This window comes from Myotis davidii, unplaced genomic scaffold (genome assembly GCF_000327345.1).
Source record: "Myotis davidii unplaced genomic scaffold, ASM32734v1 scaffold281, whole genome shotgun sequence".
Lineage (NCBI taxonomy): Eukaryota > Metazoa > Chordata > Mammalia > Chiroptera > Vespertilionidae > Myotis > Myotis davidii.
Genome location: NW_006293784.1, coordinates 7,399,465 through 7,412,658, shown reverse-complemented (window position 1 = coordinate 7,412,658; position 13,194 = coordinate 7,399,465). Strand labels below are relative to the sequence as shown.

At 36.6% G+C, this 13,194-nt stretch overlaps 1 protein-coding gene across 2 annotated transcripts; it reads right to left on the bottom strand.

The window, feature by feature from the left end:
• Window positions 1–875: 875 nt before the first annotated feature.
• On the bottom strand, window positions 876–9,410 carry CNIH1 (cornichon family AMPA receptor auxiliary protein 1). Of its 2 annotated transcripts, XM_015566510.1 has the most exons (6): window positions 9,231–9,410; window positions 8,713–8,781; window positions 8,421–8,468; window positions 4,239–4,351; window positions 3,065–3,208; window positions 876–1,045 (listed from the first exon to the last, which is right to left on the bottom strand). In XM_015566510.1, the coding sequence occupies exons 1-6, from the start codon at window positions 9,258–9,260 to the stop codon at window positions 1,018–1,020; spliced, it is 432 nt and encodes a 143-aa protein (XP_015421996.1). In that variant the 5' UTR covers window positions 9,261–9,410; the 3' UTR covers window positions 876–1,017. The 2 variants fall into 2 exon arrangements, with proteins under 2 accessions (XP_015421996.1, XP_015421997.1); XM_015566511.1 differs by lacking the exon at window positions 8,421–8,468 and having other exon boundaries at window positions 9,231–9,402.
• Between the last annotated feature and the right edge of the window lie 3,784 nt (window positions 9,411–13,194).

The following is a 13,194-nucleotide window of genomic DNA, read 5'->3' as shown; positions in this document are numbered from 1 at the left end:
AATTTCTATATATTGGTTTTCATTGTTTAAGAAACTCATCCACTTACACTATTTTCAATTGCCTTAACTTCCTCATCCCAAATGCAGCACAAAAATGCTTATGAAAACATGCAAGCCATAATTTAACTGCCTAAGCAAAAATTAAGTCATTTTATCTTAAAACCTGCTGTTTCAAAAAGGCAAAAAAAAATTTAGAACTTATAAGTGCTACAATTTTTTTAAGTTGGTAAGAAAAATGACATTGCTGTGCCATCAATGGCTATGAATCGTGACAAATGACAACAGAAGATAATGTGCTTAATCACTTAAAAATCTTCGTTTTTAGATCCAGACGTGGTATTAAACAAAAAAAAAAACAATGTAATACTCTATTTTTTTTAAAAAACTGACAATAATATGTCTTTATTGTGGGTTAAGCAAGTTTAGGAAATTGCTATTTGTAATCTTTAAAACAATGCACTGAAAGTCTTAATTTCAGAATTTTATTGTATTGCACTAAAGGAACAGCAGGGCAGTTATACAATGTTCTCTTTCATACCGTTTTATAAATCTGAAGTGCTTGCAAACTCTTAAGACTACCTTTACCACCAGATTAGGACAGTACGTATAATAACCAATTTCTTAATAATAATGTCTTACAAATTCAAACACATTTAAAATAGCTTTAATGCATTCTTCAAAGCTTCCAATGGACTAAGGACAATAATTAATGCAATCATTCAAGGGATCATGGCTGTTCCTTAAGGAGTGCAAGTTCCAACCTGTCAACACCAGAGGTAATCACTTTACATTAATTTATACGTAATTCATTTAAATTCTTTATCCGAGTATAACATATTAAAACAGTCTTTCCACAAGCAAAAAATGTGGAAACATTTAAAAAATAAGGAGTCATTTTTAATGTAACTGGTCAGATTCCATAGGCTACTCCTGGAAACAGGGTCTTGCTGGATAGAATCCCTTCGTTGGGTGGCTTTTTGCATGCATTTAACTGGACCACTTCTTCTGTGTGTTGTTCTAAGAGCTCACCAAGACATAGATCATGCTGAAAAGAAGGAAAAGGCTGTTAATTCAAACATTCCTCATTATAAAGACTAAGCGCGCCAAAAAGTTGAGTCTATTCTATATAGCAAGCAAATCTGTGGTATTACACCATCACAGAACATAAAAGACACTAAGTTCAAACATGATTTTAACTGGCAATTATGGACTTTTGCCTACGGTAGGACTTAGCTTGGTGCATGTACTATAGTTGTTCCCTGTTCCTTTCCCATTTTAGCAAGTAGAACAGCACAGCTAAAGCTTAATGGGGGATCTGAGCTTAGAGAAATCTAAAATACCACACTTGGGAGTTGAGTCTATTAATAGAAGTGGAGTCTCCAAGGGGTCACTTCCTGCCAGGCCCTGTTAGATCTTCATACATGACCTCTTTGAATGCTCCAAGCACTCCTAAGAGGTGAGTACTACTATTAACCCCATTTTACAGATAGGAATCGTCAGTTAAGGAACTTTCCCATTAGAGAAAGGCTCTAGGCAACAGCAACAGGGATTTAAGGAAAAAAAAAAAAGGAAAGAAAAAAGGACAAACAAGCAAAATGAAAAGCAATATCCATTTGATTTAGGCTTAAAGACTGCCAGACAATTCTACATGCTATGTAGGCATAGCATGCTTCAGAACCATGTATCTCTAAATGAAAATGCAAACCAAGGAGGTGTGCAAACTCAATTTAAAACGGAAATGAATGTCCTAGTACCACCACCTCCTGGTGAACATTTTCCCACACTATACATCTCCAGTGATTGATCCAATCATTCATTTCTTTCAATAAAGTTTTAATTGTCTACTATCCGCTAGCACTGTCCCAGACATTTGTTAGAGAAACTTAAAAATAAAAACAAGAAATTGGGATGACACACAGAACTTCACTTTTCAAAACTGATTCACTTTCTTTGTTTCACATGCAAGTGACATCTGTTGATAACCGTAAAAGAGGTATTTTCACAATCATAACCTCTAAAGGCATATTCCAGTCAAGCCTTTCATGCGTCCTTTTCTACAATGAAATTTATATGCTATAAAGAGAACTATGAATATAAACTTGCAATATAATACTTAGCAAGTTTTCAAGTAACAAAGAGGAGAGGAAATGGAAGCTAGTTTTAACAATTACATCTCATACAGCTAATTTCCCCCCAGATTTTGAAAATCAGATGGAAAGCCCTCTCTAGCTGAATATAAATCAGTAAAAGATGAGAAAAGTTTATTTATACCACTTACAGAGAAGTTATACTTCCACACCTGACAATGTCCTTTCCTAGTTTTAATAAGTAGCCATTTTATTTCCCCTACAGTACACTCAGAGCAGTGCTTCTCAGGCAGGGCCAATTTTGCACCATAGGAGACAACTGGGGGAGGGGATGCTACTGGCTAGTGGACACAGATGCTGCTAAGTGTCCTACAATGCACACAACCAAGATTTACCCAGCCTAAAATGTCAACAGTGCCAAGATTGAGAACCCCTAGTATAAAGGAATGAATCAGTCTATCATGGTAGAAAGGGAGAAAAATTGATAATTACACCATCCTATAACATAGAACTGTTTCTTTCATTCATCAAATTCAGATCAAGTAAACTATAAGATAAAGGTCACAGCATATACAATTTATGAAGCATGATAGAAAAAAAATTAAACACAATCTCGAGACTGATTTTTCTTTTTTTTTTTGCAAACTCACCAAGCCATATCCTCCCAACGCCACCACCTTACCACCTTACCATGAAGAATGAGGATGGTCCTTCAATAACGAAATGAACCTGAAAACTTAGGAAGTAGCATGCCTGGCCAAACTATCTGCTTCTGACAGCACACCAGTTGGCTGCCTTGACAAGTACCAGTATATTCAAATTCCATGTGAACTGGCGGGTGTGCACTGTCATTACTAGTTACCAACATTCAAGACACTGAGCTATCCTTCAAGTGGATTCTAAGGTGTTAAGATCATAATGCCTGCAAACTTTTTAGACAGCAAATTGAAATATCACATTTTGTTTTTTAAACTCACCCGTATAAGTAGTAAAAAAAGGCTAGAAGATAAAAAGCTAATTTGCACCATCCTTCTTTCTGACAATATGCTAGAATATCAGCATTCATGATGGTTGTAGGGTCATAGAGTCCTGGTCCACTCATCACTGGTCTACTCATATACCTGTAATAAACACAGTCTATCAGCCACGCAGAAAGGGAGCAACCCTTCAGGAGGGGAAGGAGGGTTTTTCCCTCATGTTTGGTCACATAGGAAAGGATACTTTTAGAGATGGAGTTCTTTCCTTTCATCATCTTAATTTTAAAACTACAGCCCCTAAATGAGCAGAACAGGACAGCTAAAGAAGTCACATCTGGTCTCCTCTACACTTTATCACAAATCCAAGAAAAACAGGAATAACTATAAAAAGGATATAAGATTTAACGTTTTATTTTAACATAATTTTACTTACAGAAAAGGTACAAGAACACTTCACCCAGACATTCCAAATGTTTACAACTTACTGTATTTGCTTTATCCTTCTCTCTCTCATTTTATCTCTAAATATGCATACTTTTTTTTAACCATTTCAGAGTCAGCTATAGATGTGATACCATTTTACTCTTAAACACTTCTTCAGTATGTATTTCCTAAAATCAAGGGCAATGTCATTTTTACATCTAAGACAAAAAACTTTTAATTCTACATAGATCAGGTAGAACTTTTAAAAGTTATGAAATATGAGTATCTTTTATAAATAACCACATTAAAGTCATAAAACATAGAGAAAGAAGTTAGATACACACTGTACACTTGGATTTATATGAAGTTCAAAGGGCAAAATTAAGGTTTTAGAAGTCAGTAGTTCTCTTTGGGAAGTACAGGGGTAACAGGCTGGGCTGGGGCTGGAACTGGTGTATGTCTCGATCTGGTGGTGGTTTCGCGGGTGTATACATATGTATAAATTCATTGAGCTGTATGCTTCAGATTTTGCACAGTATTGTATGTAAGTTATGCCTCATTAAAAAACACCTTTAAAGAGTAATAAAGCAAACTCTCCAGAGTCTAAGAGGTGTGGTAAATCAGTTATTTGCTCATCCACTTGATTTTTAAAATAAAGGCCAACTAATTTCCAGTTTTTATTTAGGTAACTAGCAAGTAAGACTAGAATATGATTTAATTAGGACAAGTATTAGAAGTATATCTAAATTACCTCCAAATATGATATGCCAAGAGGGGCATATTGAGGCCCAGCGTAAGCCATTCTGCTGCACAAAGAAACATGACACAGAAGAAAGCATGGATGAGGTACTCTGGAAGTACAAGCTGGAAGAAAAACACAAGCCAGTCATCAAAATGCCTGGGCATTCAATCAACTGTTAACTTGGAAAGCAGGTGGCAACCAAGTTTCCATAATGAAAAATTACTGTTTTCTTAGACTCAAAGATGAAACTACTGAATTTCATTCCCACATTTAATTTTTAACCAAAGCAGGATTATAAGCAAACGGATAAGAGGATATAGCTTGCACTAAAAGAATAAGATAAAACCTAAAGTTTAAAACTCAAATTCTTAAAGCAATAGGTTATATTATACAAAGTTACCACCCAGATTGTTTAGTTATTTGCTAATCAACTGGAATACTTTTTCTTTCCACCATTCAATAATGATAAAATTACAAAAATGAGATATCTGATCACATGCAACATGATATAAAAAAAATCCACAAAAACAAAACTCCCCTTTAGAAGTTTAAACATTAGTGTTTTTAAGCCTTTAACAGAAACCCAGAATGCTACATATACTGTATTTAACAAACCACATCACATTACCACCAAGTAATTTTTCAATGGAAAGCCAACAGCCAATAATCTCAGCACAGTCAGGGAGGAAAGAATACTAATATGCACAAATACAAACGATGTGCTTTCTGCAATGTAGGAGGGAAAAGACTGGGCTCTGACCCAAGAAATTGGAATTTACCCCAGTTCCTGTGCTTCCATTCTTACCCGGCCTTCCTGTTTCTTTAAGCCTGCTTTCCAATGAAAGGCTACAGACAGGGCAGACCAGTAGAAGCTCAGAACTCAAGAACAAACTAAATCTTTTGGTAGTAGGTAGTATTAAGTGAGGAAAATCAATTCAAGCAAAATGCTTTTTATAAAATGACCAGGAGTTAATGCTTTGTTTTAAATTATCTTTCTCATCCTAAAGATTTCAGCCTAATGACTTTATAAATAAAAATACCAACACGGTCCGGCCGGCTAGCTCAGTGGTTGAGCGTCGACCTATGAACCAGGAGGTCACGGTTCGATTCCCAGTCAGGGAACATGCTGGGGTTACAGGCTGGATCCCCAGTGTGGGGCATGCAGGAGGCAGCCAATCAGTGATTCTCTGTCATCAATGATGTTTCTCTCTCTCCCTTTCCCTGCCTCTCTGAAATCAATAAAGACGTGTTTTTTAAAAAATAACAACACCTGTCACTGCAAGTTGCAGCCAAAGAACTTCCTACAAGTTATAGCTGCAAAGCAGTTTCTCAAATGTTTGCATCATACCAAATTAAAATTATATGAATCCTCAACATTATCAGATCTTTCCTAAGGGGAAACCATAGCTGTAGAAATAATAGTTATACTCTACATTCAAGCTGATTTTCTAATACTTCCAAATTACCTTTTCCAATTTAAAGTTATAGAGAAGTTTTTAATGAATTACTATTTTAAATGAAATCCCAATAAAACTAATTTTCCACACCACCCACCAGGTATTTTCTACAAACTTAAGTATATAAACTTGTAAATAGCATGAACCTTAAACTAGCATTTATTTAACATCAAAGTTAAACATCTACAATCTCTAAAGAAAATGTCCATAGGAAATCTTTAAAACTCTAACTACAACCAGGACAAACCAAGAAAAAAAGACATTTTACTAGGAGTTCCACTACAGCTGCTGTTTACAATCCTAGTTTAAATTATGGGATTTTTCTTTTAAATAAAGAAAATTAAAATTGGCCCTCTAAATGCCCATTAATATCTAACAATATGAATTCTCACCCAAGTTTTTGCCCTACACTTTACAGGCTGAGGTATGGGGAGAGAATGATTTTGAAAGTATGATCCCTACTGATCTTAAACAATATACTTTAGTGACAGTGAAAATAATTTGCAATTCTACCAGTTCTAATATGAAACAAATGCCACACTCCTCCTAAAAAAAAAAAAGTCCAGAAACTTTTATTATGCACCTATCATAAAAACCAGTCCTCTCTGATTGTTCTTTAATGACAAAACTTTCCCATAAGTGGCACAAAAGTTATTCCACTTAGGAAACAACATTTACACAAAAACTTCCAGAAAAAAATACCTCATGCACTATGGCGGAAATGATAGCACTTTAACATACAAATCAATACATTCTCTAGTTAAGGCTCACATTTTTAAAAATAATGATATTTGTCTTCCCTCATACTTTGGCAGAATTGTCAAAACAAAATTTTAATAGGGAAAACTGTCAGATGCACTGCTATTAAGCCAATTATCGGCACCCTATCCGAAATACAACCTGTGCTTGTATAAAAACTTCCTCCCAACATATGGCAGCATTAGGATATCTCAAACCCATCTTCTCTAAATGAGAATTTCTTTCCATTAAGAAAAGCCAGAAATCACATGTTAAAATGAAATTAGTCCCTCTTAAATTTATAGTAAAGTAGGAAAATACAAGAGCTTGAGCTTAACAATCAGGTTGTCGGGCTCAAATTCTGGTTATAACTTAGCTGTGTAACCTTGAGCTAGGCGCTTTAATCTCGCTAAGCCTCAGTTTACTCTCCTATTCATGAAAATAAACTGTCATGAGAACTGGGTGACAAAACCCAAGATAAGATGCTCAGCTCAGAGCCTGGGACCCAGGAAAGCACTCATCTGATTTCAGCTATTATTATTCTCATCATGATTTGCTTTTTTGAAGTAGTGAAAAGACAAAGACAGAACACTAATAGTAAACAACTGTCAAAAGGAGAAACTTCAGTTTCTAAATTTCTTGTAATAGTGTGTTAAGATGTTTTCCAATGAACATTATTACTTTCCAATGAGAAGGCAGTCATCTTATATTTTGTTTCATAAGAACAGAGAAACAATTAGTAAGTTAATACTTTTAAATGTATATACTCGGCATACTGTAACAGTTCTTTAAAGCCAAACTAGAAATCTATTCCATCATTCATATGTATCTAAGAAACAATAATAAAGTAGCAAACTAACTTTACAGACTAGCAACTTCAACCTTTTTCAACTTGTGGCACACATAAACTAATTACTAAAATTCTGTGGCACACTAAAAACGATATATTTTGCCTATCTGAAAAAAAAATAGCTATCATTTTGATTCATTCACACCGATGGCTACTGTTTTAGCTGTTGTCATTTTTTATTTGGCAATCTAAGGGAGAAGAGGTCAGTGCCCCTGACTAAATAGTCATGTATCGCATGTTTTAAAAACTCTTGCTACACAGGTTGAAAATCGCTATTATAGATCTTTTTCCAAATAAAATCCCTCCAGCAAGCTAATGAACTACAGTTTTATACAACTGAAGTCTACACAAGCTCTCATCTTCATGAAGTAATTTTTAAAGCTGAATTATAGTATACTATATCTTAAAGTACCCACTGCTTTCTTACAAACCACCTTCCAGTTTCTGACCTGCTAGGTAAAATCAAACCTACAGGCTGAAGGGGAATCTTTCTAAATGAGGTAAGTAAATGAAGTAAAAACATAGAACCCCCAAGCACAATGGAGTTACATTATAATTAAACCCATCAGAACCTACTATAAGACAGGTCTGTTTTAGAAATTTAGAGTGGATATGTATTAGAAATAACTATGTAGATAATTGTATACAAATTATCCACAAAATTCTGGCAGCATGAGTCCAGAGGTCAGCATTACTGCAAGATTCCAGAGCCAAAAACAGAGCTATCTACCTAAAATGCTCTGAATAAACATCAGCTGAAACAGAATTAATTCCAGAGCAGACATAACTAAAGATTAAACTAGATAGGGTACTAAAGACTTCCTCACAGTAACCACAGGTAAATAATCTTACCATCTATTTAAGTCATTTTATGTTAACCAACTGTCAAACATTGCACCAAATAATTCAACATAGAAGTGCCTATAGCAATAATATTTTTTAAAAAATGCATAAGCATTTAACAGCTATCCCTACTTGACAGGGCCAGCAAGCATTTGCATAAAATATGATATATCATGAAAGCATAAACCTCAACAAGCATATGAATGAGCACACTGAACAGAACATTTTACAAATACAAATGCCCTAACCCTCCCCATGAAATGAATGTAGCAGGAAAACATTAAACTAAAAAGCAGTACACACCTTTAATGCAATTTTGACTCTTTTAATCTTTTTGACCTTTTCAACTGTCTTTGGCCGACAATGTAAAAAGCAGATTGGAAGAATGTTAGTATGACAGCTGACAAGATCACCAGCAGATTAATAATAGTCAGAACAGTCAAGCAGGACAGAAAAAAAGAATATTTTTTTAAAGTCTGTTTCAAAAAGTACAAATATACCATGCTACTGAGAATATTGGCCATTTTCAAATTATAACAAGTTAACAGCAAAAATGGTTTTAAAATCTAAAGAAAACTCCGATATTATAACTTACAGGATTCAGAGTATTACACTGGTCTATAGGATTCTTGTAATCGGTCTTCAGCTCATCAAATGCTATAATCTAAAATAGAATTACAACAGTTAGGACCTCTTGCTTTAATAAAAACATGCAACAAACCTGCCCCATCATCAAATAATAACTGAATAAAGTTAATAAAAAAGCAAACATTGCATGTACACCGATTTACAGTAAACTCAATATCTACTAATAAGTAACTAGAATCAGACTTACAGAACTGAAAACACTTTTATATTATTATCACTAACACGATCTATTACTGTGATAAATACCTTCAATATTCAATTGTTTTCTATGCCTCTTTCAAGTTATTTTGACTTGAAATTATCTTCGCCCCACCCACAACTATTCATCAAAACTCTTTATCCTAAACAACCTTCTTCCTATGTCAACTCATCCCTTAGGCAGATATAATTGCCTACTGTCTAATCTCTACATAGCACAGAGCTTTATAATGCTGCCAATGTGGCATTCCTCGCACTTTTACGTACAGATTGGGTCTCCCACCAGACTGTGCCCATCGGGGTGAAGTGTTTTTAATCATCTGTGCATGCCCCTCCCTCGTCACAGTGTTCAGTGGGACACTAGAGATGGACTCTTGTGCTTCAGTTTGTTCCCGTTTGTGCCCAAACACATACATTTCAAAGTCCTGCTTCCATCTGGAAATGCAAAAAATGGTCTCAGAGTAGAGAAACACTGGGGATTATTCAACTTCATGGGCAGGACCACCACATACAGGAGCGCCGTTTCTGCACAGGACAAGGGCTCCTAGCCAGCCCATGCTCCTGCTGCCAAGCACCCTGGCAGGGGCTCTACACTAGACTGCACCCAGAGGCTGTGTCTGTTCAGGAGGAAGGATTCTTTTGCCCCAAGAGGTATCTTGTTCCAATTCACCTGAAGGCACTATACAGGCAAGAGCAGAGCCCTGTTCAAGGCCACTATAAAAGTGATCAATCTGACCTCCTTTCATGACCTCATGCAGGTCATTTTATCTGGCCACCAATCTAAAGACTGTATAAGGGTAAGGCCAGGTCAGGCCAGTTTTTCACAGTGTGATGAGTGCAACACTTATAAATGTGAGAAGGGGAGAGAGATGGCGTCCACTTAAAATGCATGGCAAAAATGCTGTTGTCCAGACTCTAGAGAATTGTGGCTTTAACATGTAGGGTCACTAAACACAGAACTTCAAAGTCAAAATGTACTAAAAAATCAAACTGGGGCAATGTACCACTTTGTGATGCTAAGATAGGTGTCAAAATAAGAAGGCAAATGCACCAAGTTTATGGGGGAGATATCTTAGTTGCTGCCACTAGTTACCTGGGAAACAGAACTTAATCCGCCCTTCGGTGGGTTACAAATAGCATCTTTATATATGTGACAGTGTTACTCATTATTACCAGTAACCAATGGAGTCATATATTTCTAGATTTTAATATGCTGGTTTATTTCCCTATTAAGGTTTTTAGCTTCATAAAAATGTGTTTTTTTTAATTTCTAGGATGTTATAAAACTCACCAACCTAATAAAAATTCTAACTAAAATAGGAATAGAAGGAAAATAATTACATGTAAACTCCATAAAAGCAAAGCTTTTTTCTGCTATGCCCTAGGGTCTAAAGAGTGCCTGGAACATACGTAAGTGATCAATCAATATTTATTGAATGTCAGAAGGGAAAAAAGAAAAATAGCCCTAAGCTAAAAAAAAGTACAGGACTCAGCAAAAGGCATTTTCCTCTGCTAATAATCCCTAACACATATAAATGTTAAAAACATAAATATACAATTAGAAGATACTAACTTCTCATCATCTATGGGCATTAGTCACTCACCTGTTATTAGCTCTGTCATCTCCCCAATGCATTTTAGTAATAATAAAGTTCAAGACAAGAACCAGGATCACAAATACAATTACTTGCCTAAAACAAGATCAATTTAACAGCATAGTACAAAACATATGTCTTAAAACTGACCTTTTTTTTAATTGAACACTTCCTTCAGGTGATTTTAAGGGATTTTTTAATAAGTATGATGCTAAATGGGTTTCTATTTAAGTGCTATAAGCTAGTTTCCAAAACTCTTCTGAAAAGATTCTTAAACTAAGAATCTTTTGTGATTTCAAATCTTTTGTGATTGTATGTCTGGACAAAGATGTTCACAAAATTTCCCACAGAAGTGCAAACACAATAAAGACAGATAAATCCCTAAAAATACCAAACTAGCCGAAACCGGTTTGGCTCAGTGGATAGAGCGTCAACCTGTGGACTGAAAGGTCCCAGGTTCGATTCCGGTCAAGGGCATGTACCTGGGTTGTGGGCACATCCCCAGTAGGAGATGTGCAGGAGGCAGCTGATCGATGTTTCTCTCTCATCGATGTTTCTAACTCTCTATCTCTCTCCCTTCCTCTTTGTAAAAAATCAATAAAATATATTAAAAAAAAATACCAAACTACCCAATTCAGGATACCTTCGAATCTGATGTACATCTTTAGGGAATGACTTCTGCATTTTTAGCTTTCAAACAAATCTGTGCTCCCAACTCTATTCCCCACAGAGCATTAATCACATGAATTAGGACTGAACTGACAGAAGTGACCATCAGCATAAAAACATCTACCAACCCCAGCCAGTTTGGCTCAGTGGATACAGAGTCAGCCTGCAGACTGAAGGGACCTGGGTTCCATTCCTGCCAAGGGCACAGGCCCCATTTCCGGCTCAATCCCCAGCAGGGGGTGTGCAGGAGGCAGCCGATCAATGATTCTCTCTCATCTTTGGGGTTTCTATCTCTCTCTCCCTCTCTGAAATCAGTAAAAATATTTTTTACATCTACCATATGATTAATGTAAACAGGATTTTGTGAATTTATACTTGAAACTCCCACATGAGTCTTCTGAAAGATATTTAAACTACCTAAGAAAATAAGCTGAAGGTTCTGGAGTAGATAGGAAATTAAAACTATCTATCTATCTATCTTATCTATCTATGTATCTATCTATCTATTTAGAATTCTCAATCTGTTCCCATGGGATGTAAAATCCTCTGAACTACCAAGAAATCCCTAAGGATAAAAGCTTTCCACTAATATGTGGAATACAAACAAATTTTTTAAATTTCTAAAACAGGACTTAAAATTATATCTACTTCATCCGGACAGATTCATTTCAAAGCTAAAACTAAATTACCCATTTTTTAAAGAAGCAGTTCAGGTTTTCTGTAAGCCAAACCCAACCTGTAAAAAAGTGTAAAAAAGCCATCCACAGCTCTCTTCTAAAAATCCACATCACTCAGAAAACAAAGAGCACCCATCATGCAGGCAGTGACTGAAATCCACACCTACAGATGGAAGGGAACCACGTTTCAGTTTCACTGGAGGCTTATTACTAAGGTGGAGATAGTCTACCTCCCAAATTATCTGTATTTAGTGTTCTTCCACCCAAGAACCTAAAATGCTCTCTAAGTTACTGGTTCCTACTGACAAGCATTTTGAGGGAGCAGTGACTTAGCCCACATAAGCATTCCCTACTACACTAACAGTCGAGTTCGTAACAATTATGAACATAATCGCACTCCTGAGCAAAAGGAAACGGATTTGTGATATCACTCTACCTTTGACATTATTTCTGCACAAGACACTGCAGCTATTTAAATGACCCTGTCGCTTTATGTTCCCTAAACAAATCCTTGCTATGGGTGTAAAACCCGACTTAAAATTCACATTCCAGTGAACATGTGCAATCATTCAAACTAAGATCAATATTCCAGAAGTTACTGGACTAGAGGGGGGGCGAGGGAGTAGCAGAAGCAAATACAAGATACATTTTTAATGAACGCTGATTCCCTGAAGGCTGCTTCTAATTTTGTGCTAGAGGAACAGAATTCCTTAAAAATCTCTTGCAGAACTAATGTCACGGGGAACTTACTTATTCCTTCCCGGGACCAGTAAGGATGTGCATCTATCCTGCAGCATGTTAGTAAAAGGGGAGGAGGGGGTCCCTAGAAGCTTAAGGTTTCTGAGCATTTTCAAAATCAAAGTAAAACTTCCTTTACCAAGTCCGGTTACCCAGAATGCAGAGGTGGCTGGGAATTGTCTCTTGGGAAACTGGCGGTCAAAGTATGATTTAGGGGGAAAGTTCGGAGATGAGGTCAACAGAGCAATCAATCCACATCAAAGTTCACGAGGAAACAACCCGAAATCAGTGATTCTACTTGAAAGGCACCCAGCAAGTGCTGGGAAGCAGAGCTGGAAATTCATCTCAAATAGGTTATCTCATCTGGGGCGGACTCCCGCCGAAACCCGAAAAGAAAATCAATCTGTATTAATATTCCCCTAAGTACACTGCATGACTCTGAGCCTGTGACGCGCTCCCCGGGGATGCGGGGATGGAGGTGTGTGGGGGTAAGGGGGTGCGGTGGGCCGGCGAGAGTCCGCGCCTGGAAGCGGGGTCCGCAGGGCCCGCCAG

What these genes read in the sequence shown, in the direction of transcription:
- CNIH1 (XM_015566510.1), bottom strand. Translation starts at nt 9,260, where the DNA reads ATGGGCACAGTCTGGTGGGAGACCCAATCT. An exon ending in TCTGGTGGGAGACCCAATCT is followed by an intron (nt 8,782 to 9,230) that starts GTACGTAAAAGT and finishes ATTCTATTTTAG; the next exon opens with ATTATAGCATTTGATGAGCT. An exon ending in AGTGTAATACTCTGAATCCT is followed by an intron (nt 8,469 to 8,712) that starts GTAAGTTATAAT and finishes TGTCGGCCAAAG; the next exon opens with ACAGTTGAAAAGGTCAAAAA.